This window comes from Euphorbia lathyris, chromosome 7 (assembly GCF_963576675.1).
Source record: "Euphorbia lathyris chromosome 7, ddEupLath1.1, whole genome shotgun sequence".
Lineage (NCBI taxonomy): Eukaryota > Viridiplantae > Streptophyta > Magnoliopsida > Malpighiales > Euphorbiaceae > Euphorbia > Euphorbia lathyris.
The window spans coordinates 7,692,266-7,718,793 of record NC_088916.1 but is presented as its reverse complement, the minus strand read 5'-3'; the positions used below and the strand labels follow the sequence as shown (position 1 = coordinate 7,718,793).

The window sequence follows — 26,528 nt, the reverse complement described above, 5'->3', positions numbered from 1 at the left end:
CGAACCAAACAGGCCATGTAGTGTTCACTTGGATCCTGGATGACCAAATAAAAATAAAATACGCACTAATAAAAAAAATCTCTAAAAATCACTCGAAATATAAATATGAGCAGGAATTTTCACATGCACCTTAATGAGCAAGTGAATTTGCTCATTCACCGTTAGATATAGGCTTATTAAATCTAAGCCTCAGGATGTTTTGAATCTCCACTTTAGAATTCTAATAAGCCTAGATCTAACGGTGAATGAACAAATTCTACATGCTCATTAAGGTGCATGTGATCAAGACTGAAATACGAGTTACAAACAATTAATTTTGATAGAAACTCGAAACAAAGGCAAAAAAACCTTACTGAAACCTGAAAATAGTATTATTGCATTGATATTCTGCACTAGCGCATAAAGTAATGTGATGACTGCAAAACATTATGCAGTTTGGGAGAATATAATAGTTTTAAGTATAAAAATCGATTTTAAGTATCAAAATATAAACTTATATAGTTTAGGTATAAAAAATATTATACCTAAACTTATATAGTTTAGGTATAAAAATCGTTTTCAAGTATAAAAAATATTATACTTTAATGACTGATTTAATCTTAGATTAATTTGACCATTCATACTAACTTTAAGGACTGAGTTGATATTAAAAGATTGATTTGAGTTAAATTGATATTCACAGCAACTTGAAGGACCACTTTTACCATTTATTGTATAAAAAAATATAAATTTATCTCTGTACTTTATCCACACCATTTGTGTCTACTTGTCCTCTTCTCCTCTTCTAGATTTCCCCTGTCCTAAGAAAGATATCTCTATCTAATCCACTACATCCCGCTTCACCATTATCGAAATTCTGATTGGCTACATTATAATTGTTTCATCATTCACCAATAAACAACCGTACTATGATAGTTTTCACGTGTTCTCACCTGTACCTGATTATAACTGTAAGAGTGAGTGGAAAGGAATTTAGCAGACCAACTAACTCAGCAAGGGTTACCGATTAAACGCAACCTCTCCTTTTAACCTCTCTTTCCCTTCCATTATTCGATTCCATTTTCTTCTCTTCTGCTGAAAGTGATTTCCCTTTTTCCGATCATCGATAATCATGGCAGGAGAGCCTTCGCCTGATTTCCAAGACTGGGAGCTGCTAGTCAATTCTGATTCTGACGCGGTTAATTCCCCCAATTCCAACAATAGGAATATTGAAGAAATTGAGGCTGATTCCGAAGGTGTTCTCAGGTTAGATTACTTTTCCCTTGAAAATGATAATCGATTTGCTAAACCTGTAAGTGAACAGGGCTCTGTTGATTCTGATAATCCTAGTTGGATTGATCCTGGGTATGAGAATGAAACTCGGTTTCAGACTAGGCATACTGCTGAGTTCTGGTCTGATTCCGGTAGCGATCGCTCTGATGAGCATAGGGAATTCGATGTGAAAAATGAATTGGATGTTGTTGATAACGGGAAAAACGAAGTTGTTGCTAAGGAAAGGGAATTCGAGGGTTGTGAGGGTAAAAATGAAAGGGGATTTGAGGAGATTGTGAAGGGTTTTGAAGATTTTGGGGAAATTCAGAGTACAGATAAGGATTTGAGCAAGTTCTGGTCTGATTCAGGTGGTGATACTCTTGTTATGAATGAGGATTCTGTGGTTTTGGCTGAATCAAAGAATGGTGGTGATGCTTCCGAAGAAGAAGAGGAGGAGAATTTGAGTGCTGTTACTGTTGGAGAAAGAAAATTAGGGCGTGATGAAGAGAGAAGGAAGGTAGTGTGGTGGAAGGTTCCTTTTGAGTTGTTGAGATATTGTGTTTTCAGGATTAGTCCTGTTTGGACTTTTTCTATGGCTGCAGCTGTTATGGGATTTGTTATCTTGGGGCGGAGATTGTACAAGATGAAGCGAAAGGCGAGAAGTATACCACTTAAGGTTACTGTTGATGATAAGGTCAGTTATTGTTTTCAGATTATTTGGCAATTGCAATTGTTGATTTTATTGTTAGATTTATCAAGTTCGGAAACTCTTCTTTCCTGTCCGTTTCTGTTTCCATTTCCACTAACTTTTCCTAGCTAATTTTTGTTATTTTGTTAGAAATAACGTTTCCCGGTATCCATATTTGTTTCCGTGCAACATAGGTTCTAAGTTATCAAAATCGATTCCTTTACCAATTTTGATTGTTGTTTCAGCTTCATTTAGCAAGAATTTGTCACCTGAACTTATTTGAACTAGCTGTTTGTTACTGTAAAATTGATTACAATGATCTTAAACCTAGCAATATCTCTAGGACTTGATATGGTTGGGTCATTTTGGAAATTGGAAAGGACTATGGTAGCCTAGGCCGCTGTTTGATGGCTCTCTGCCTCTGATGATATGAAAATGAAATGTGGTAGAATAGGTACAGGTACCGGCAAAGAACAATGTTTGCCTTGTACTAGTTTAAGTTTGTTAAATTCACATTAATGCTTCAATTTTGGTACATTTCGGCCTCTGTATTTGACACCAATTGTCATTTAGGCGCCTCTATTTCAATTTCGGTACATTTTGCTCGGGTCTTTTATTTTTTCCTCAAAAACTGGCCCTATATTGATGGTTCTATATTGATGGTTCTAAATACATGTACTGGTAGACAATTGCAAACACTTGAGGCAGAACATTCTCTCAATTGTTACATTTTGAGGAAAAGTCGAATTCAAGTGGTGAAATGTGCAAAAATTTAAGTACTAGGGACAATGGTAAATTGTGACAATTGCGGGCTACTTTTTATCTTTTGGATGTAACTGCCAAATTGTGAAGTTTACATGTTACTCGAGGGTCGTCACGAGTTACAACTGATCAATTAAGTAAATTGAGTGTATCTGAAGTGAAGTATTTTCATGTTAAAAGGGTGAGGTATCAAATAAAATGTATCTGTAGAAGTACAAGCATTGTGGTAAAGTTAGGAATAGAATATGTAGGAATACTGGAATGGCCCAAATTGAGGATCAAGTTATGCTCAAAAAGGTTTTAATTATTTCATTAATTTTTTCCTATTTTCTTACCACTTTTTCTATAGAGACCAAAATCACGGTTTTATATCATTTTGTAGGGTAAATTATGTTATTACCATTAAGGTTAGGGTAAGGTCCAAAAAAAAACCCGTGGTTTTTGCCATTTGCAAACAGGTCCCCGAGGCTTAAAACTGTACAAACAAGGGTATGTGGTAAACGTCCTTACCAAATAAGGGATTTTTCGTGTTTTTTTACTACTTTTTTTTTTTGGTAATCTCTTCTAAAAACAACTTTAAAAAAAAAATCCCTTATTTGGTAACGGTGTTTACCACATACCCTTGTTTGTACAGTTTTAAACCTCGGGGACCTTTTTGCAAATGGCAAAACGACAGGTTTTTTTTGTGTACTTTACCCTTAAGTTTATGTTGCAGAATTAGTAACATGGTGTTATCGAATTTGTAAAATGTTAAGAAAAAACAATGCTAGACAATGAATGCACTTGTAGTTTTTTCTGTAAAAAGACATGACGGTGGATATATTTCTCTTGAGGTTCACTGGAATGCGAGATTATGCAGCTCCGGTTTTCAATTCTAGCTTCATCAGCTAGGTCCGTAGCACTTGAATTGGAAAATGTCTAGTATAATATAACCATAATTCTCTCCCGATTTCCCCTCCAATCTTGCTATATGCCTTAACCAGTCAATTTTTAGTTCTAGAGACTGTTTGTCTAGTCCTTCCGATTTTTTCCAACCTCGTAGAGCGGAAAACTCGTAAGCAAGGACATTCTCTTTTTTCCAATCTCGTATGGTGGAAAACTCGTAAACAAGGACATTTTCCTATGAATTTGGTCCAAATGCACTCTGGTATGAAACTCAGGGACATTGTCATCTAGTAAGCTTAATATGTTTGGCAAAAAGATGCAGTTTTGTTTATTCGTTTGCAAAAAGAGCGTACACGGGTATAATTTCTAAGCTCTTAAACCCGTAATTTGGATGATAGTTCTCGATTTGCAATTATGATCTTGTACTTGTTTTCTGTATGCACATTATCAAGTTCATTCTCATCTGTATCTGCAGAAGGTGTCACAGTTCATGAGCCGTGCTGCACGACTCAACGAAGCATTTTCAGTGGTGAGACGGGTCCCAATTGTACGGCCTTTGTTGCCAGCTGCATCCGGGGTGAATTCATGGCCTGTGATGACTTTAAGGTAAAAATATTGTGTGGAGTAGATATCTAATGGGGAAACTTTACGGTTACGTGTTTAAAGATTTAATGATCATGTTGTTGCTTTGCTCTGTAAGTAGTAGTTTGAGTGTTCCGGGGTTTCTTCGGTGTATGATGTTGTTGTTTAAATGTGTGTATAAATTAGAGATGGAATCTGTTATCTTCAAGATTGAGCATCTCAGTATGATGAATCAACTTTGTAAGACATTGCAATATTTGTGTTGTGTTACTTAGTTATTGCTATGCTTGCTATTTTGAATTTCATATCTTCATTTTATTTAGGCAAAAAAGCGTTCGGATTTTGGCAGAACGAGTCTCAGATCTTTAATTTCAATACATTAGACTGCGAACATCTAATTTAGTTAAAAACTAGTTACTCAGTTTATCTAGTTATGATATATACATAGTTAATTTTTTTTAATAGTGTTCTTATAAATACCAAGAGGTCACGGGTTCGAGTCTTAGGAGTGACCTCTTGCCAAATAAATTGGCAGGGTAAAGCTTGCCCTCAGTATACCCTTGTGGTGGGACCCCTCCTCGGACCCTCGCTCAGCGGGGACGCGTAGTGCGACCGGGTCGCCCTTTAGTGTTCTTATAAATAAATCAAATACAAATACCCGAAACTACTTTTGAACTATTAAAAATGCAATTTTGGGATGTTATAAAATGAATAATCTTTATTAATCGAGTTTTATATATAAAGTTTAAGTTTTCTAATTATTAAAAAAGTTATTAAAAACTTTAATTGGGGGATAATTTATCTAAAGGTATCTGGCGAGTTGGCGAGTTTTGAATCGAGAAATCGGATAAATTATATATAAAAAAAGCTAATAAAAGTGTAATGTGATTAAAAATACTAATAAATAGGATTTCAAGCCATCAAAATTGGAATGATTAGGGTCTTAATTAGGAGTTACATAAGGAAATTGGTCCCAAAACCTGCTATTTTTTGTCAATTAAATCCTTGTATTTTAATTTAGCAATTTTATATATAATGTCTTAATATTTAAAATGATCTAAATTTAATTTTTTAAAATTATTAAGTTGGACTAATTTAAAATATTATTAAAGGAACTATTTTCTCAGTTTCGGGATTTTATTATCTTCACTTTATATGTACATTAAATTATCACTAATAAATTAGTGATAGATCATATGAATCAAATTATCATTTATTCGTAATAGATCATTAAATCATAAACATATATAAACGTAAAATAATAATTAAAATTTTATCTTGTGTTTTTTACATGTTGGACAAATATGTCTTTAATGGTGTGATGCCTGGACTAGAAATTATGCCAAATAAATTTACTATTCAAATAAGGTATATTTATTACGATAACATATTTAGCTGTTTAATTAATATATGTATATTTAGTTGTTGGTAAATTTTATAGTTACTTTGTTAAATAAAGTAGTCATATTTTGTTTTAGTATCCAATAGTAATTGAACATTTGTTAATAAAAATAGTGTTAATTAAAATTAATAAGAAAGGTAACCTGCTATAGCAGATAATATTTAGTTATGGTAATTTTAAAGATTATTAATTACAAGGTAAATAATATATGAGTCCTTATATTTTAATCTAATCACTATTTAGTCATTATATGTTAATAATACATTAATTAATCCTTAATTTTACCTCAATTCAACAGTTTAGTCATTTATAGAGGGACTAATCTGTTTAACAATTTAAAAATTTAAGTGACAAAACTGTTGATCAAAATAAAAAATAAGAACTAAACAATATATTATTAAAATACGAGAACTAAACAATATGTTAGATATTTAACATAGGGATTGATAAAATAAAAGATTTACGTAAAATTCATAGATTTTACGTAAAACTCTATTTTCACAAGTTTGAGAATTTTTCTTCTTCTAAAATAAAAAAGGTTACGTAAATTTAGTCAAACTACACGTAAGTTATATCTAAAAATAAAAGATTTACGTAAAGTTCAAAAGTTTTACATAAAACTCTAATTTTCACAAGGTTTGTGGTTTTTTTCTCCTAAAATAACAAGGTTACGTAAATTTAGTCAAACCTTAGTAAATTATGTCAAAAAATAAAAAATTTACGTAAAATTCATAGGTTTTACGTAAAACTCTATTTTCACAAAGTTTGTGAATTTTTTTCTCCTAAAATAAAAAGGTTACGTAAATTTAGTCAAACTATACGTAATTATATCTAAAAATAAAAGATTTACGTAAAGTTTAAAGGTTTTACGTAAAACTGTATTTTTCATAAGGTTTGTGAATTTTTTCTCCTAAAATAACAAGGTTACGTAAATTTAGTCAAACCTTATGTAAATTATGTCTAAAAATAAAAGATTTACGTAAAATTCATAGGTTTTACGTAAAACTCTATTTTCACAAGGTTTGTGAATTTTTTTCTCCTAAAATAAAAAGGTTACGTAAATTTAGTCAAACTATACGTAAATTATATCTAAAAATAAAATATTTACGTAGGTTCAAAGGTTTTAGGTAAAACTCTAATTTTCACAATATTTGTGGATTTTTCTCGTAAAGTAAAATGGTTACGTAAATTTAGTCAAACGTTACATAAATTATGTCAAACAATTACGTAAAATTCATAGGTTTTACGTAAAATTCTATTTTCACAAGGTTTGTGAATTTTTTTCTCCTAAAATAAAAAGGTTACGTAAATTTAGTCGAATTATACGTAAATTATATCTAAAAATAAAAGATTTACGTAAAATTCAAAGGTTTTACGTAAAACTGTATTTTTCACAAGATTTGTGGATTTTTTTTCCAAAAATAAACGAGTTACGTAAATTTAGTCAAACATTGCGTAAATTATGTCTAAAAATAAAAGATTTACGTAAAATTCAAAGGTTTTATAGAAAACTCTATATTTCATAAGGTTTCTGGATTTTAACTCCTAAAATAACAAGGTTATATAAATTTAAACCAATTTTACGTAAATTATGTCTAAAAATAAAAGATTTACGTAAAGTTTCAATGTTTTACGTAAAACTCTATTTTTCATAAGGTTTGTGGATTTTTTCTTCTAAAATAACAAAGTTAAGTAAATTTTGTCAAACTTTACCTAAAAATAAAAAAATTTACGTAAAGTTTGAATATTTTACATAAAACTCTATTTTTCACAAGGTTTTCGGATTTTATCTCCTAAAGTAACAAGATTACGTAAATTTAGTCCAACTTTACGTAATTTATATCTAAAAATAAAAGATCTATGTAAATTTTAAAGGTTTTGCGTAAAACTCATTTTTTTTCAAAGGTATTGATTTTTTTTTGTAAAAAAAATACAAATTTACATAAATTTAGTCAAACTTTACATAAATTTAGTCCAACCTTACGTAAATTATGTCTAAAAATAAAAGATTTACGTAAATTTCAAAGATTTTACGTAAAACTCTATTTTTCACAAGATTTGTGGATTTTTCCTCCTCAAATAATAAGATCATGTAAATTTCTTCCAACTTTACGTAAATTATATCTAAAAATAAAAGATTTACGTAAATTTCGAAGGTTTTACATAAAACTCTATTTTTCACAAGGTTTGTGGATTTTTCCTCTCAAAATAAGAATATCACGTAAATTTATTCCAACTTTACGTAAATTAGGTCTAAAAATAAAAAATTTATGTAAATTCAATGGTTTTACGTAAAAACTCTATTTTTCACAAGGTTTCTCGATTTTTTCTCCTAAAATAACAAGATGACGTAAATTTATTCCAACTTTACGCAATGTCTAAAAATAAAAGATTTACGTAAAGTTCAAAGGTTTTACGTAGAACTCTATTTTTCACAACATTTGTGGTGTTTTTCTCCTAAAATAACAAGGTTACGTAAATTTAAACTAACTTTATGTAAATTATGTTTAAAAATAAAAGATTTACGTAAAGTTCAAAGGTTTTACATAAAACTCTATTTTTCATAAGATTTGTGGATTTTTTCTTCTAAAATAATAAGGTTACGTAAATTGAGCCAAATTTTATGTAAATTATGTCTAAAAATAAAAGATTTACGTAAAGTTCAAAAGTTTTACGTAAAACTCTATTTTTCACAAGGTTTTGTGGATTTTTTCTTCTAAACTAAATGATTTTCGTAAACAACAATTTTTTACGTGAAACTCAATTTTGAGGAAGTTAGTAGATTTTTTTTATAAAATAACAACTTTATGTAAATTTAGTCTTAATTTACGTGAACTATGTCTATCAGTATAGAATTTACGTAAACATCATACTTTTAGCGAAGTTAGAGATTTTTTTCTCATAAAATAACAATTTTACGTAAATTAAGTCACACTTTATGTATATTGATACTACTTTATGTATAAAACATTTACAAATTTCCATAACATTTGTTAATTTTTACGTAAAATAGTTATTTTCATTAAAATATTAATAAAAAATAAATTTATTTGGTAATTAATTTATATTTTATTTATAAATTTAGTAAATAAAAATAAATGATTTTCGTAAAAATCAAATATTTTACCTGAAACTCGCATTTTTAGGAAGTTACTAATTTTTTTTTATAAAATAATAACTTTACGTAAATTCAATCTATCAGTCGAGGATTTACGTAAACCTCATATTTTTCGTGAAGTTAGATATTTTTTCTTTGTAAATTAAGAATTTGACGTAAATTAAGTCTGATTTCACGTAAATTGACACTACTTCGTAAAAATCAAATATTTTACATGAAACTCGATATTTTACCTCCCATAATCCATTGCTTGTGAGGATAAGAAAGTCAAGCAAGCCGTCAACTTTCTCCCTCTATAGTCACTGAAAATTCAGTTGTTAAAGCCTAAAAGTCCTGGAAATTCCAATATACAATTTTTTTTAAATGAAGAATGAAAAATTCCATGGTAATGTCAGAGCATTGGTAGAAATAAAGATCAGGAAAAAAATCATCTTTTAAGTCCTTAATCTTTTCAAATTTTATTAATTCAGCCCCTAATCTTTCGATTTGACACATTGAGCCTTAATCAATTATAATTGTATGTATTCATCACTGCTTACCATATTAATTAGTTGTAAACATTAAATTTAGTTAAAAGAACATAACTTATTTGACCTGAGTTTTTTACGGTTTCTATGTAGTCACGTCAAACATATAAAAAACTGCTTTTGAACTGTTAAAAAATTCCGACTGTTAAAAAATTTCAATGTTTACATAAAAGTGAAACTTCAACTTTGATAATTACACGTTGTAGCCAAACAAGAGCACGAGAAATCATAACTATTCTAAACATACGTTGCCTCCATGACATATGACAGCTCTAGGGTCTCCAACATTCCCAACAAGTAAACATCACTAACAAGGATGGAAGTAGAAGCAGTTGATCCAGCATCTCAGTTCTGATTATTTTCTTTTTTGATGAGACAGTTCTGATTATTTTCTGATTTCAAAAATTCTGAGTCTGTGATTGTATGCATCAGCTGCTGCAAAAATGAAAAGATTGATTCATATTAGTATTAAGTTATTTAAGATCGAGAAACATTCAGAACATAAAATTCAAAAAGAGAATAATTATAACAGATCATGTATCAGAAATGAACTAAACAACTATTCTTCACCCACTTGTAGAAAAAGGAGTATTTGCATCGGCCGGTTTTTAGGCGACACAAATGGTCGCAACATTTGCATCGGCCCTTTTAAAGGGCCGACACAATCTCATTTGTGTCGGCCCTTTAAAAGGGCCGATGCAAATGATGCAATTTTTATTAAAAAAAATAAAATAAAAATATTTGGATTGAATGGAGCTCTCTATATCATACCAAATAACACCTAAAGCATTTCATAAACTTATTTATAGGTATAAACACACTAAATATGCAAAATCCTAAGATATAACACATTAGTGCAGTCAACAAAAATAGATGCAAGTAGTTCAAATTAACTGATTGAGGAGCTCGAATATTGGTTTACCTCTCCACTTTCCACTATGGTTGAAAGGTAGGATCCACATGCATCAGTAAGATGATTTCCATAGATATTAAGCACTTTTAGTCAAGCAAAGAGTACATGACATTCACAAATCTAAACATTAGGAAATTCTAAGTCATTAAGAGAAATGAAAATTGGTAAAAACGGTATAACTTAAAAAAAATACACATATGATAACAAAAGACATCAACACATACTTCTTTCATCTCAGCACATATTTCAAGTACTTCTTAAAATCATGAACTTTCTTACTCTTAATTGCATTAAGAAATACATTAAAACTTGGTACAAGTCAATGTTGTTTTAATTGTACAGTTGTATCTTTGTTGAACCCATTTACAGGAAACTAGTAGATCTAGTTATGCTAGATTATTTGCATAAATAACACAATGATTCTCTCCGATGGAGGATAATGAGAAATTAATGAAAAAGAAAGGATATTAAGGAGGGCTAGATTCACTAAAAGAATTAATCAAATTTGATAGTCTAAGTACACAGCAAGCTACAAAATGACAAGCAATTTTGAAGCTTTAACATTTATGAATGAAAATAGTTGAAGCACATATATTAAACCTGAAACAAAGAAGTTCGACCAATTAGTAATTTCTATAGTTGAAGCACATATATTAAACCTATTACCTGGAAAAGGAAGCTTTTGGAGAAACAGAAGGAATGCAAGAAGCCCATGAAGTGTGTTGGATCAGTTGATATACCACATGAAGCTTTTCATGAACTACTGAAAGTGTCATAGAAAAACATGAACAAATCAAACATCTATATATGTAATACTAGAGCAGGTAATTTCATGTTTCGACTTGTTTTGTCTACACAGACAACCAAAAAAGTCACATATATAATGCACACCTGCAACTTCATGTAATTTTGGACTTTCCGTACCCCATGACAGAGAGCAGGCTTTAATTTTTTGTTTAGGACCAAGTCTCACCCAGCACTCTTTGGCGATGCTACAATTAGCCAAGGAGGGCCATATTAATTAAAGACTAAGAAAAAGCAAGACATATATGAAGCACATTATTTCTTCTCTAGTCTTACAATGGATTCTACAGTGATTGTTTAACAAAGGAAGCCCTAATTGATACACAAGAATTCAATTTTCGAAGATGAGGCAAAAGAATTCAAGCTTAAAAGCAAGATAGAAACACCCAATAACATGGAGAAACGAAAACCATAGAACTGTAAAGTCAATGAACAATAGAACGGTAAATCTCCAAGATATCGATTGGATTCAAATCCGTGAGATCCATAGAAGCAGCGAAGAAGGGGCTGACGAGTAGCAGCAAAGCCCTATAACCTTAAAATCCAAAGAGAAGCATGAAAAGGAAAGCTAACAAACAAGTATCATTGAGAAGTCTTACCGAGAAGGAAAGTAGAGAGCACAGACTTACCCATTTGCTCTAGCACAAACTTAGCCATCAGGTTTTGTTATTTTTAGAAAGGAAATGTCTCTATTGTCTGATGGAATCCATAAAAAATATATTCTACTAAGAGGCCTACATATGAAAATAGAGGTGCTTGTCTGGATGTTCAACGGACACTAAAACTTGTGGAAAGATTCTAATTGTTTCTTGCTACCGTTAGTTCATCACTGAAGAAGAAGAAAAACAAAGAATTGAAGACAAGATAACTCTTAAGCACAAGAACTATGCACTTGCCTGTCAATCAATTACATGTTTCAAAGCTCATCTCCTCACGTACTCTAGGCTGGACACAAATGTGAACAATGAAAAGATAACATTTCTTGCACTCAGAAGAAACAGACAAATGGACCTTTTGACAAAAAAAATTAAGATATATAAGGATCCTATAGAGGCCACATGTTTCTGAATCGAAATATAAGATGAAATAGTTGACAAGTTTGTAGCACTGATTTACTAGACTTCACTATTGCAATAGATGTTAAAAAATAATATAATTAATATACCAGAAGTTGCAAATATTGAAAAATTAGAGCAAAATGTAAAAAGGTACTCTTATTATAGGATAACTCTATTGAAAACATCAAGGCAACAAACACATTCTCAGAAACTCAGGCAACATATTTTCATGCTCATAACAAAGAATAACAAGAAAAAAAGATCAAATCACCAAATAATCTGCAGAGCAATGCAAGCAGAAATCCTGAGTTTTCCTGAAACAACATGACCTCCATGACTAGCTTCCGTTTCTGATGCCAATGAAAGAGTAACATTCATTGGCATATCACCAGAGCTTCCCTTTGACCTCCCCATCTTTTCTGAACTTTGGTTACTGGCTGGTCCATCAAGATTTATGCCATTTTCTGAATTCTCATCCTTTGTTCCACTAGAACTCTCATCCAATTTTGTCCCAATTTCATCAGTTTCAGTTTTTTTCTCTGTTTCGATCTCATCAGTAAACAACTATTCTTCAGAGTTTTTTTTTTTATCAGAAATGAACTAAATGCATAATTAGGTACTAACATTCACACTCTATTTACATAGCTGACAAATGGCGGATGCCCAAACACCCATATGTACACAACTATAATCAAAATTCTTATCCATAAACTAATGAAAATAATAAACAAAAGAAGGATATCTATTATTTTCATCACATTTACTAACATATGTTGCTTTAATTTTCAAAATCTACGGATTGGATTCGGTTCATTTATTGTATGACAAAAATCTAGTTTGCTATATTCTCATTATATTAAAGGAAAGAAAATGTAATTACAATAACTAGAATTCCCAGCCATAATTAATATATATTCTCATTACATATGATTGTGTAACATTATAGGCATGAACCACGACTTATAAAGTGAATTAAGTTTTGAAATATACTAGAATTTAGAGTAATGGAAAATCGTATCATGATAGTAGTAAAATTACCAGCAATAGCAGCATGCGTATCAAAGAATAACCACCATTTTGAGAAATCAGAATCCTAAACTTAAGCCAACTAGTTAGTCAAGAACCAAATAAAATTCATTCAAGAACTTCATCTGCTAGCATAATCATCATTACACAACATACACATACAAATACCATAAAACATTCAATAACTTCCAAGTACTAATCCATGTCCACTGGAGAGTGAAGTTTCCTTTATTCATTTACTATTTTCTAAATTTTCAGAGGCATTTTTTAAATGTGTGATTTTTGGTGAAGGAAGCAGCTGATTTTGATGCATATGTGTTCACATGAAGTTCAAATTTCACAAACAAAATCTACAGGCTCTATCTATTGTAAAAGAACTTCAAACAAAGTGCAAGTTATTGTGTGGTTATATCAACTCTTACAAGTTCTGAAGTCTCGACGCTCTACCGCCGATTCCATTACTCTGTCAGGAATTCCACTCCTCCTGGTTCGTACTAAATCAAGATCTAAGAAGGCAGTCACCAAGTTTATTTGAATCAAATTAAAAACCCTAGGTTTTTCAAAATTGGTCACATTGCTTACCTCTGATTTTTCTGGAGAGGATGATTAGGAGTGGCCTTTTCCGCCTGAAACTTGTCTTCCCAACTCGACCCAAGGTAGTGTGATTGTCGAACCCTCTCCTCATTCAGACGGGATGCTTACCTATTGAATTCCGAAAGTAGAATCTTTGCAGTTGAATTCAGAAGATGGAGTCCACCACGATAATGAAGGAAGAAAAAACCAGAGGCGTGGATAGATAATGAAGGAAAGAAGAGGAAAGGGGAAAATCCAGAAGATCAATCAATAATAATAATAAAAAAAAGAGCAGTTCCAATAGAACTAATTCCCATATACAATTGGCCTCCCAAAAAACTGTCATGAATCTCACGATTCTGCTGCCGGTGTTAATTTGGTGCTGATGTCGAGAAACACAGAAAATAACGAGGAACAGAAGGAACGATGGGAATAAAGAGCTATAATTTGACATGGTTTTGATAACCGGTATAGCAGGTAACCCACTCAAATTAGCTTTAGAATATGAAACGCTCTATCTAATGCAACGGTGCAGAAGACAAAGTGCACTTACTTTGTTTTTTTACAACGTAATGATAGCCGGCACCTTAGTTGTTTAATTGATATATGTATGTAGTGGTCTATATGATAAAAGGGTAAATTACACCCATGGCCACTGAACTTTACCTATTTAATATTATGGTCATTGAACTTCAATTCTTAATAGTATGACCATTGAACTTTACATTTTTTAACACCAGTGGCTAATCAACGCCTCAAAACGACCATTGACGGTCTAAAAATAAAAAATCCAAAGCGTAATGATATTCTAAGTAATTTTAATTTTTGAAAATTTTCGTTTTGAGGTCATTTAGGTGGTGTTTTGTTATGAGAGATAATGAATTTTTAGAGAGAGAAAGCTCCAAAAAATGTGATTTTAGAAAATAAAAAATGTAGTTTCATGGTAAATATCGTTCTGAACAATTTTAATTCTTGAATATTTTCATTTTGAGGTCGTTAACGGTCACTTTGAGGAGTTAGTTAAAATTGAGTGGCTGACGGTGTTAAAAAGCGTAAAGTTCAGTGGTCACAATATTAAAATGGATACAGTTGAGTGCCCATTGGTGTAATTTACCCTATGATAAAACATCCCAATACAAACATTATTTTCTGATTGGATGGCGTCTAAAGAGAAAAAAGACGTTCGAAAGCTGGACATATTTTGAAGTAAATGCAAAGAAACCAATGTCCATATTTTGAAGGGGGGTACTCTTACTTATAATGTGACCTCATATTAAATACTAAACTACCCTCCTACTAGAGTGGTCCATGGGTTTCGCACAATTACGGCCGTAAATGAGTCGAGCCGCTCATAAACAATTCGGTGTTCAACTCGATAAAAATTTAATCGTGTTCAACTTGATTTATAAACGAGCTAAGATTTAGCACGACGAAATTTGGCTCGAAAATTCGCGAGTAAACTTGGTCATGAACTAAATTAATAAGCTACTCGCAAACAAAGCTCGTAAACAAGCTATCGAATAGCTCGTGAGCAACTCATGAACAGAATGTTGAGGTCGAGTTTGTCAATTTTTTGACGAGCCGAGCCTAACCAGGCCAAAGCTCGGCTCGGTTCAATTACAGTCCTACATATAATGTTTTAAAAATCGGATCGGAAGTCGTACCAAATTTATAATTGGGTCAAAGATCAATGTGTTCAATTGGGTTGACTCGGTTTCGTTAATCAGATGACGTCACAAATAATATATATATATATATTAATTTAAGGGAAAGTTCAAATAAAACCCCTGTGGTTTCACTAATTTTCAGATAAAGGACTGTGGTTTACTTTTTGTCAAAACGAGGACTAAGGTTTCGCACTTTTAATAATGCTATTAAAACTATCTTTAACGATCTGAAAATGAAAATTTTCAAGAATTAAAGTTGTCAATGTCATATTTTCTATGGCACTACATTTTCGATTTTTAGAAAATCATCTTTTTTGGAACTTTCTCTCTCTAAACATTAACTTTCTCTCTCTTTACCAAACATCATCTAAATAATATCGAAATAAAAAAGTTAGAGAATTAAAGTTGCTTATAATATTAATAGTTCTTAAAATATGTCATTTTTGAAGTTGTTAAGGGTGATTTTAATAGAATCAATCGAAAAAGTCTTTATTTTGCTAAAGTTAAAAACCTCAGTCCTCGTTTTGACAAAAAGTAAACCACAGTCTTTTATCTGAAAATTAGTGAAACACAGAGGTTTTATTTGAACTTTACCCTTAATTTAATTTGCATTATAAAATTTACTAGACTTTTAAATTTATTTTGTATATATTTAAAATTTAAATATAATAAATTTTGTTTATGCTATAAAATAAATTAGCTTTTTAATAATATTCATCTAAATATATATAAAAACTAAATACTAAATAATATTTTAAATTTTTAACGTTTAGTTTTAGCATAACATATAAATGGCGTAATACATCATCACTTCTCTCAAATTGTTCAAACATCTCTCAAATTGTTCAAACATGCAATTGACGGCATAAACTTTAAAAGAATTAATGCATATTTACATCTTTAAATTTGGCAAGTTTTGTCTATTGACATCCTGAACTTTTTAAATAACCTATCACACACTTAGGTGTCGTTTGGTTCATGGAATGGAATGGAATAGAATGGAATAGAATAGTTATTTCTTAGGAATATAATAGGTAAAAATAAAATAGCTATTCCTTAGGAATATCTATTTCTACTAGCTTTAATCCCGTGCAATGCACGGGATATACAATAAATTGTATGTTTTGATGAAAAATAATATATAATTACATTTTGACATTACACTTATTTGGATTTCTAAATTAAAGTTTCAAAATTAATTAGAACTCTAAACTATTAAAATCATCAATCAGATCCGTAAACTAAGTAAAGATCATCAATTGAGTCTCCATCATATTCTAAAATAAAAAAAAAACTGTGACTATTTGATATAGACTATAATAATCTCTCTGTTGGTTCAAAATGGGTTTAGAGAAAAATGTCTAAAACTATTCAACCGAATGGATTTTGATGAGATTTCAATTGATTATTTTTGTTTAGAATAAAGACTCAATTGATGATTTTTTATTAGTTTAGAGACCTGATTGATGATTTTAATAGTTTAAGGTTATAATTGACTTTGAAGCTTTAATTAAAAAGTCAAATGTGTATTATGCCTTAAATTTTAGGGTCAGTAAATAATAATAAAAAAGTGCTTGTTATTTGAATCCCATTGTGAAGTATATTTAATTAATATAAATATAATTTAACACATCACTATGTTTTATATACTACATTTTGAATGCAATTATATATGTGCTTGCAACAAATATTCATACATTTGAAAATGATTATTTCCTAATTTTTATTTATTATCATAATAAAATAAACTATCAAAAGTTGTTATCTCAATGCAAATTCAAATTATCAAAAGTAAATCGACTTCTCCAATATTCCTTCAACTTATTAAATGATATCCGGAGATTCTTTCATACATTGAAAAAAATACCTCCCAATTGAAAAAAATACACAGCTTGTTCGGTTACTGATCATAGGAAGCATTAAGTCATTTAATCAACAAAAAAAAAAATAATGCTTAACTCAATATTTGTGGAATCATCATGATCCACACTTGGTTGCATAAATTTAAAACTTAAATAGTAGCAAACAAAAAGTATAATATAAGCAAGTCAAATCTCAAAGCAGACAGCACAGCTCTTCTCTATTTGACAATGATCTTTTGACTGCAGTCAATAACTATATAACAAACATGTGTTTAAATAAAGTAAATAGTTTATACAGAGAGAACTCGTTATAGTACTTTAATACATATCCAGCCCCCTAAAGTTGTTCATTTTATTCATTTAACCCCTTCAACTTAAGAGACATCCTTTTAACCCCCTAAACTCCAAAAAAACGCTACTTTTAACCCCCTATCATCCGACGTGGCATTGACCTAGTCAACGTTTGTGTCTCAAACACAGGAGGCGCGTGGAAGGATTTTGTTCTTGCCTCCAACGTTAAAAAAAAAATGCATACAGCCCCCTAAAGTTGTCCATTTTGTTCATTTAACCCCCTCACCTCACGGGACAACCCTTTAACCCCCTAAACTCTAAAAAAATCTTAGTTCCAACTCAAGTACGGGCATTGGAGATAAAGAAGATTTAATTGGTGTCTTTCTAATTTTTAATTGGTGCTTTTTTTGGTCTCAATCCACGTTGAAATTGTAAAAAATGCTTTAACTTTGTATGAATTATGACCACAGTGTATATAGATACAGTGGAAGGCAATACAAAGGAAGAGTTAAAATCTGATTTGATATGAAGTATAGAATATAGTGGAAGAGAAGTGATGACTAAATGATATTTATATCAATTTTTCAATATTAAGGACTTTCAAAAGAAGAAAGTAGGAAAGAAAAGAGCAAATTATACACACGGACAACATTATATCTCGGCAGTCTAAAATATGGGGTTAAAAGTAGCGTTTTTTTGGAGTTTAGGGGGTTAAAGGGGCGGCCCTTGAGGTGAGGGGGTTAAATGAACAAAATGGACAACTTTAGGGGGCTGGGTAATTCAGGATACACACGTGTCACGCGCGTGATACACACGGACAACATTATATCTCGGCATTCTAAAATAGGGGGTTAAAAGTAGCGTTTTTTTGGAGTTTAGGGGGTTAAAAGGATGTCCCTTAAGTTGAAGGGGTTAAATGAATAAAATGGACAACTTTAGGGGGCTGGGTATGTATTAAGCCTGCTTTAAATAAAGTATATCTCCTTCATTATGCATACAGTGGATTAGATGATGTTAATTCAACCTTGAACCTTCCCATTTTCTTATATTGAATCTTCTAAAGTATATTTCCTCATATTAAACTTCATTGACGGTGGATGAGAAATTACAACGTAAAAAAACCAAAGCAAAAATAGTAACATTATAAATTCATCCACTATTAATATTCCTGCAATTTAAATGAAAAAACAAATCAAATTTGTTAATAATAAAATCAGACCTTAATGTACAAATAAACACGGTAATCAAAATCACCATTGGAGTTTGTAGATGTGAAATTCCATTAATGAGAAATATCAGTGACCATTAAAATTAATTATTATAATGGAATAGTAAACTCGTACCATAAACTATTCTGGATAGAAGTCGATGAAATAATCTGAAATTAACAACTAACATTAGAACACCATCTCAAATAGAGGTGGCAAAATGACACACGATCCGATTACACGACACGAATTTTTAGTGTTAGTGTTGAGCTTAATAGGTAATGGGTCATTTTTGGGTTGACACGAAACTGACACGCTAATTTTTGGGTTGGGTTAGTGTTGATATGTGAACCCGAAAACGACACGAAATGACACGGATATTGAAAATTATTGTTACATTCTCTCGTGTTTTTTATGTCACTTTATTAATAAAGATAATAAAATTATAATTATTAATTGCAAATATTGATTTGAATTTCCTAAATTGTTATAAACACATTACATGACCCTCTAATATGATATTATCGAACTTTTCGATAATTATTGTTAACATACTAATCTAAAAATGATATAAAATGTTTAAAAACAGTACCATATCTTCTTATATTTTTAAGAGTTATTATTAATATATATGCATAACAAAATTACATGTAACCCGAAAACACGACACGAAATCGACACTAACCCGAATAGGTTAACACGACTTTGACACGAAAGTTTTTGGGTTGGGTTTGGATTTACTCTTTTTGACACGAACCCGAAATGACACGACACGAACACGACTCGAACACGATAATTGCCAGGTCTAATCTCAAAGGCGTAATAATATATCATAACCCTTTCAATATGATATTAGAAAACATAGACTGAATTTGCAATTAGTAACTAACATATTTAGGGTATTCCACCCATAACACCGTATCAAGAAATCGAAATAAAACATCAGTTTCAAAGAATAATCAAAGAAACACTAACTGTACCAGGAGCTGCATCAACCGAATTAAAATGATCAACAGGGTTGCTTTAATCAAAAGAGCAAAAAATGGAACAAAAAGTGCCTCATCTTTATATGAAATAGCACACACATTTGCAAACAACTCTCACTTGCATCTATCCCAATTGATGAAATTTCATCCAATTTGTATTGAAACTTAACCGAATCGTTATCTCATTGATAAGTAACGATATTTTGACACTTGAACTTAATAAATTTTAGTTTAGGATTTGTTTTTTAATTTTTTCTTTTTTCAATCTAATTAATTATTTCCACATAATGTGGCAAATTTAACTTTAAGAAATATTACGTGTCAAGTTCAAGTATCAAAATATCGTTACTTGTTAATGAAATAATGATTTCATTAAGTATTTATGCAAATTGGGTTAAATTTCACCAATTGGGATAGGTCAGGGGCCAAATGTGACCAAATAATAGGTCAGGGGCCAAATGATAAAAATTTGGATAGGTCAGGGGCCAAATAATGCTTTACGCCTTAGAAGAATGAAATATGTTGGAATAACTAGTTTATAAACCAAAAACATCATTACCCTCAAGTTTAATTTATTAGTTATTTTAAAATAGTAAAAACTTGATAAAATAAAAATTATAAAAACGCAAAAATAGAAAAAATATAAAAAAAAGCCATGAAAGCACGAAAATACGAAAAACACGCGAAAAAAATGTGAAAACGCGAAAAATACAAAACACGTGAAAAAATGTGGAAAACACGAAAACGTAAAAAAACTGAAAAAAAATATGGAAAACATGAAAAACTGTTAAAAACACGAAAACATGTAAATACGCGAAAACACGAAAACGTGAAAAACACGAAAATGTGAAAAAATGCAAAAAAAAAAACAAAACAGTAAAAGAAAATGTTAAAAACACGAAAACGTGAAAAAAGAGAAAAACACGAAACTCTAAAAAATGCGTTTTTAACGTGGTTTCACGTTTTCTATTTTTTCGGTTTGTTCATGTTTCCGTATTTTTCGCGTTTTGACACGTTTGTGTTTTTTTGTATGTTTTTTCCAGTTTTTCATTTTTTCGCTTTTTCACGGTTTTCATTTTTTCCCTTTTTTTGCATTTTTTAAGTTTTTTCCATTTTTCCATTTTGTCACTTTTTCATGTTATTCACGTTTTTTAAAATTTTTGTTTTTTTGTGTTTTCTCACGATTTCTTTTTTTTTTTGCGTTTTTCATATTTTCATGTTTTGTCACGTTTTTGTGTTTTTCGTGTTATTCATGTTTTTGTTTCGTTTTTTTTTTGCGTTTTCGTGTTTTTCGCGTTTGTTCATATTTTCGTTTCTTTTGCGTTTTCACATTTTTTCCACGTTTTTCACGTTTATTCACATTTTCGTATTTTTTGTATTTTGTCACGTTTTTACGTTATTCACACTTGTGCCTTTTTGTGTCTTTTTTCACGTTTTCGTGGTTTTTCATGTTTTTTGTTTTGTTTTTTGTTTTTTCACGTGTTTGTATTTTTTTTTATTTCGTCACTTTTTTTTTGTTATTCACATTTTTTTTGTGTTTTTCAGGTTTTCATATTTTGTTTGCGTTTTGTCACATTTTCTGTTGTTTTTCGCATTTTCACGTTTATCATGTTTTGTCACATTTTTTTTTATTTTTTCATGTTTTGTCACTTTTTCGTGTTATTCATGTTTTTGTGTTTTTTCGTGTTTTTGCGTCCATGTTTTTTTATTTTTCATGTTTTGTCACTTTTTCATGTTTTCCATTTTCTGCATCTCATTGATAGTCGACCAACCGTCCACCACCATTTCCGCTGCCAACGTTTGTAAATTAAGGTGAATGGTGATACAAAGAGAAATATTAGGAATTTTGTGAAGGGTAAATTTGTAAATTACAGAAACATGGTATGAGGAATAGCTTATTCCTCACTTAAAATGAAGAATCCCTATTCTACAAAATCAAGGAATAGCTTATTCCATGGAATTGTTATTCTATATAAAAACAGTCTTGATCACATGCACCTTAATGAACATGTAGAATTTGCTCATGAACCATTAGATCTAGGCTTATTAGAATCATAAGGTGGAGATTCAAAATATCATGAGGCTTAGATTTAATAATCCTATATCTAACGGTGAATGAGCAAATTCACTTGCTCATTAAGGTGCATGTGAACATTCCTGATATAAAAAAAACCAACCAAAGGCAGGAATAGCTATTCTTTAGGAGGAATAACTATTCCATTCCCCCTCTATTCCGCGAACCGAACGAGTCCTTATAGTTGGCTTTAAAAACCTATCGTACACATATAGTTGACATTAAAAACCTATCATACACCTAAAGTTGGCTCATTCGGACCTCCTGCACATAAAATTGTTGATCTGTCATCTTTGACATATGAGGTGACATACATAACGAACTAATACGGTTTTCTTTTTTCTATAGCGCACACAACGACATCGTTACTCAAAGATGACAGATCAACGATTTTGTGTACAAGAGGTCTGAATGAGCCAACTTTAGATGTGTGATAGGTTTTTAAAACCAACTATAGGTGTATGATAGGTTTTTAATGCCAAGTATAAATGTGTGATAGGTTAATTTAAAAAGTTTAGGGTGCCAATAGACAAAAATTGTCGGGTGTAAATATACATTAAACCAACTTTTAAAACGATACAAGTAGTTTCTTACTATCACATGTTACCAATTGAAAGGTTATTGTTGCTATAAGTCATATGTGGAACACTAGCATAATAGTAAAACTTGTGTAGTGTTATTTAGTGGTTCAAGTTTCAATCTCATTATAATGTGTTTTTCAAGAAGGAATAATAAATTATTTACCATTTTTTAAATTAAACATGATTGAATAACTATCCGCACCAAACTGCTCAATCGAATCGGTTCATGGTTAACCCGATCAGTCCAAACGGTTCCGTCTGGTTTAATAGTGTTGAAAACAAAGCTAAATTATACAGAAATTAAACAAGCAAAGATCGAACACAAAGATTTGTTAACGAAGTTCGGCAGTTTTGAATTGCCTACGTCTCTGGGAGCGATGAGCGGTTTTCTTATTGATCGAGTAACTGAAAGATACAGTTTTTACATGTATTTATAATGCGATTACAAATTACTGAAATATCCCTATACCATACCGCTGGGGCTCTGCCCCCGCACCCCGACCCACTAATCCTAGCGTGTCAATGTCGCTCCAGGATGGGCTCTGCTTCGTTCCGCTCCACTCCGGGATAAGCCCCTTTGATATTATGAGCCTTATACAACAAAATAGTTATCTAAAAAAACTAGCATGACCTGATCCGTTCGCAATCGGACTGGCCAATCCGATCTGATTTCGAAAATACTAGTTTGATATGTTCAACATGTGTGGGACATTAAATGGGCCTTAATGGATCTCTCGATAGGTTTTATTAGAAGCCCCCTTTCAAATTCTCATATTTGATATATTTATGTGAAACAATGAGATTTAGAGGCGACTTTTCACATTTCCTCGATTCAAATTCTGACTTTTCACTTTATATCAAATTCGTTTCAAAATGCATGGTTATCAAAACCGGACCGGTCAAAGAACCGGAAGAGCCAAAGGGTTAAGGGTTTAAGGTTCAACCAGGGTTGAACCAAGGTTGAACCGAAATTCAAATAATTCTGAAAAATAATAATTTTAATTTTATTTAACCTTCAAACACAATAAAAGTGTTAATTTAAATTTTATATTCGAATATATAACTTGATTATTTATAACGAAATTATAATTGTATATTCTGATTATAACAAAAACTTAACCTAAACTTAACCTAACTTGATTGATTATGAATTGTATTTGGATATATATAAGTTATGGTGCCCGCTATGGTTACTTTGTTTTTTACAAAGTACCGTTACTTGGTGTGGTTTTCACCATTGGATGATGGAGCAGAAAATTAATCCAATAGTGAAAACCACACCAAGTAACGGTACTTTGTAAAAAACAAAGTAACCATAGCAGACACCGTAAGTTATATATAACTGATTATAAAACTAACTTGATTTTAGTATATTAATATTCATATTTTTTTTTTATTAGCTAGCTATCAAACATGATTTAATGGTTTGCTTCACATAGATTTATTAATAATCAAACCAAAGCATGAATACCAAAACTTTAACAACCATTCCACTAACTACTACTAATGTTAATTCCTCAAAAAAAAAAAAAAAAAACTACTAATGTTAATAATGAATCAGAGACTTATTTAATTTTCATGAGAGAAAATAATTCATAGTTAGCTTTGTTTTTATTAAGTTTCTATAATAATAAAACCTAAAAACTAGGTTGTAACTTGTGAATTAAAAACTGAACCCCCACTATTGAAGTTTTATGTCTTTCGAGCAGCAAACCAAACTGGAAGAAATAGAAAACAATAGGAAAAATATGAAACCTACCGCTAATTAATCACTTAATGTTAATTAATTATTGACTCAAGTTAATTTTTTTTAATTAGATTAGTTATTGTTAATTTGAAAGTTAATTTTTGATTTTTCTTAAAAAAAATTACAATTCAAACATTGACCCGTTTAGACTGTAAAACCGTGACCGGGTTTCCGGGTGAGTGGTTCAACCGGCCGGGTCACCGGTTTTTAAGCGGTTCTATAAGGTATAAAAAAATAGCAACCTCCGGACCGGAATACATACCGGACCCGGTTCAACCCGGTTGAACCGGCCGGACCAGTCCGGGTTTGATAACCTTGACAAAATGACTTCTTCTCCGGCAGATAATTTTTACTATTTGCTTATTTCGAAAAAGAGATTTCCAAGTTCTTCTTAAACCCTAGTGATTAAGCAGAAATTAATTGAATCCTCCAAACCTCCTTCTTCTAAAGCTCGTTTGAATTTATAAATTGAACTTCAAATATATAATATAAAAACCACTAAACTTTATACTAAATTACATATATTATTATTATTATTATCATTGGCCCATCCTTTTTTCAAAATTCAAACTTGTTGATTCATTGAATATAATTTTATAATCTAAAAATGTATTTGCAATAGAAATATTAGTTGATGCACATTAAATATATATTATTAGAACTTATAAACTCCGAAAGTAGAAATGATCCATTGGGAAGAGCATCTCCAATGGTTTATACTCACAATCACTCAATATAAACGCCACATCATCAATTTAATAAACATCATTTTATTAAACTATCTAACTCCAATGGTTAAACTCTATAACCACTCAATCATAATGGATCCACCAATCACAAAGGATCCACCAATTAATTAAACCAATCATATTATTTTACAAATAAAAAAATATATGTATAGAAATAATCAAAAGCTCAATAAACATTGAGTGGTTGATAAAAGCTCAATATATTAAACTCACTCCAATGGGAGAGAGTTCAATAAAGGAGTATAATGAGTGATTCATTATACTCCATTGGAGATGCTCTAAGTGGTATGAACAACTCAAAGGCTGCCAAAGGCAGTAGCCTTTTTTTTTTTTTTTTTTTGGTAAGAAAGGAAAGGAAAAAAACAAAACCAACAAAAAACCTACACCGGGATCAGTCTAGGAAGGCTGACCCCAATCCTATCCTCTAGGAGAGAAGGCAAAAGAAAAGAAGGAGGAACAGAGAGGGTAGAAACACCTAACATTCTCTCATGCCCAGCAGCTGCTAAGCGATACGCCACGCGGTTTTGCTCCCTAAAAATATGGAAGAAATTAAGGTACTCAAAGGCAGGACGAAGCCTTAAAATAGCTTTGATGAGATTCTGGCTCTTCAGACAAACAGCCTGGCTATCTGAAATCCTGTTAATAGCCTCCAGATTATCAGATTCCACCGAGAGCTTTTTAACACCCATGCGAATGGCGAGTTTAATACCTGACAAGATACCCCAGAGCTCCGCAGAAAAGGAGGAGCCCGTCCCCAAGTTATGGGTAAACCCCGCCATCCAATTGCCACCAGCATCCCGAAGAACTCCTCCAGCAGCAATTCTGTCATTGCTAAGGCATGAGCCATCAGTATTCAACTTAGCAAACCCTTCTCTAGGCTTACTCCAGCCAACTAGCAGGATCTCTTTATCCGGGGAGGGGCGAACAAGGGAATCTCTTTCAAAGCTTTTAGTAATAACAAAGAGCTTCTTCGAGAAGAAAAACAGTAAATCAGGAATAAGGACAGCCTTACCCGCAAATAATTCTTCATTCCTCCACTTCCAGATTTGGTGACAAGTAATAGCAAAGAGGATGGCACCGTGCTCCATGTTGGCCAGCAAGTTCCCCTTGGCTCCTTGAGAGAACCAGTCCCCTTCAGAAAAGGCCATGAAGGAAGGGAGGATGTGATGAGGGAGGATCCCTTCCCAGATCTTCTTACTATTTGGGCAATCCCTCAAGGCATGGCACAAGGTTTCCACATTGCCTCTGCATCTACTACAGGCATTAGACTCAGTCAAGTGCCTTCTGTGCCTATCCACATTCATAAGGAGCCTGTCTTTGATACCCAGCCAAAGGAAGCTCCTGATACGGTAAGGGATCTTGAGGGACCATATGGACTTCCAAATCTCCAAGGGAGGATCAGCCCTATTAGGGGTAAAAGCTTCATAGGCCGATTTACAAGAATAAGTACCATTATTCGTCAAGGCCCAACAATGTCTATCCTTATCCTCCTCTTGATTGCTAATCTTCACTCCTCTAATGTTAAGAAGGGTCTCCAGACTAAAGAAAGAGTCGAACTTTGACCAGATCCAGTCTCCCTCCGAGTCCACCACATCATCAATTTTCCAGGAAAGGAGATCAGCCGACGGAGGGGCATTAAACACATCAATCAGCGGTTTATCACCAATCCAGGTGTCATACCAGAAGCTAATAGATCTACCATTACCCACCTCCAGGCCAATCCCCGTACAGAATTCAGCAAACACGGCACTGAGCCCTTTCCAGAGGAAGGAAC

At 31.7% G+C, this 26,528-nt stretch overlaps 2 protein-coding genes across 2 annotated transcripts; one reads left to right on the top strand and one right to left on the bottom strand.

Moving 5' to 3' along the window:
* Window positions 1–991: 991 nt before the first annotated feature.
* Window positions 992–4,468, top strand: LOC136235595 (uncharacterized). Its single transcript, XM_066025387.1, has 2 exons — window positions 992–1,945; window positions 4,062–4,468. Exons 1-2 carry the CDS (start codon window positions 1,112–1,114, stop codon window positions 4,194–4,196), a joined length of 969 nt encoding a protein of 322 aa, XP_065881459.1. The 5' UTR covers window positions 992–1,111; the 3' UTR covers window positions 4,197–4,468.
* Window positions 4,469–9,369: 4,901 nt separating this feature from the next.
* Window positions 9,370–13,951, bottom strand: LOC136200950 (uncharacterized). The gene is made up of 4 exons (XM_065991454.1): window positions 12,262–13,951; window positions 11,020–11,120; window positions 10,138–10,891; window positions 9,370–9,647 (listed from the first exon to the last, which is right to left on the bottom strand). The coding sequence occupies exons 1-3, from the start codon at window positions 12,402–12,404 to the stop codon at window positions 10,791–10,793; spliced, it is 345 nt and encodes a 114-aa protein (XP_065847526.1). The 5' UTR covers window positions 12,405–13,951; the 3' UTR covers window positions 9,370–9,647; window positions 10,138–10,790.
* Window positions 13,952–26,528: the final 12,577 nt, after the last annotated feature.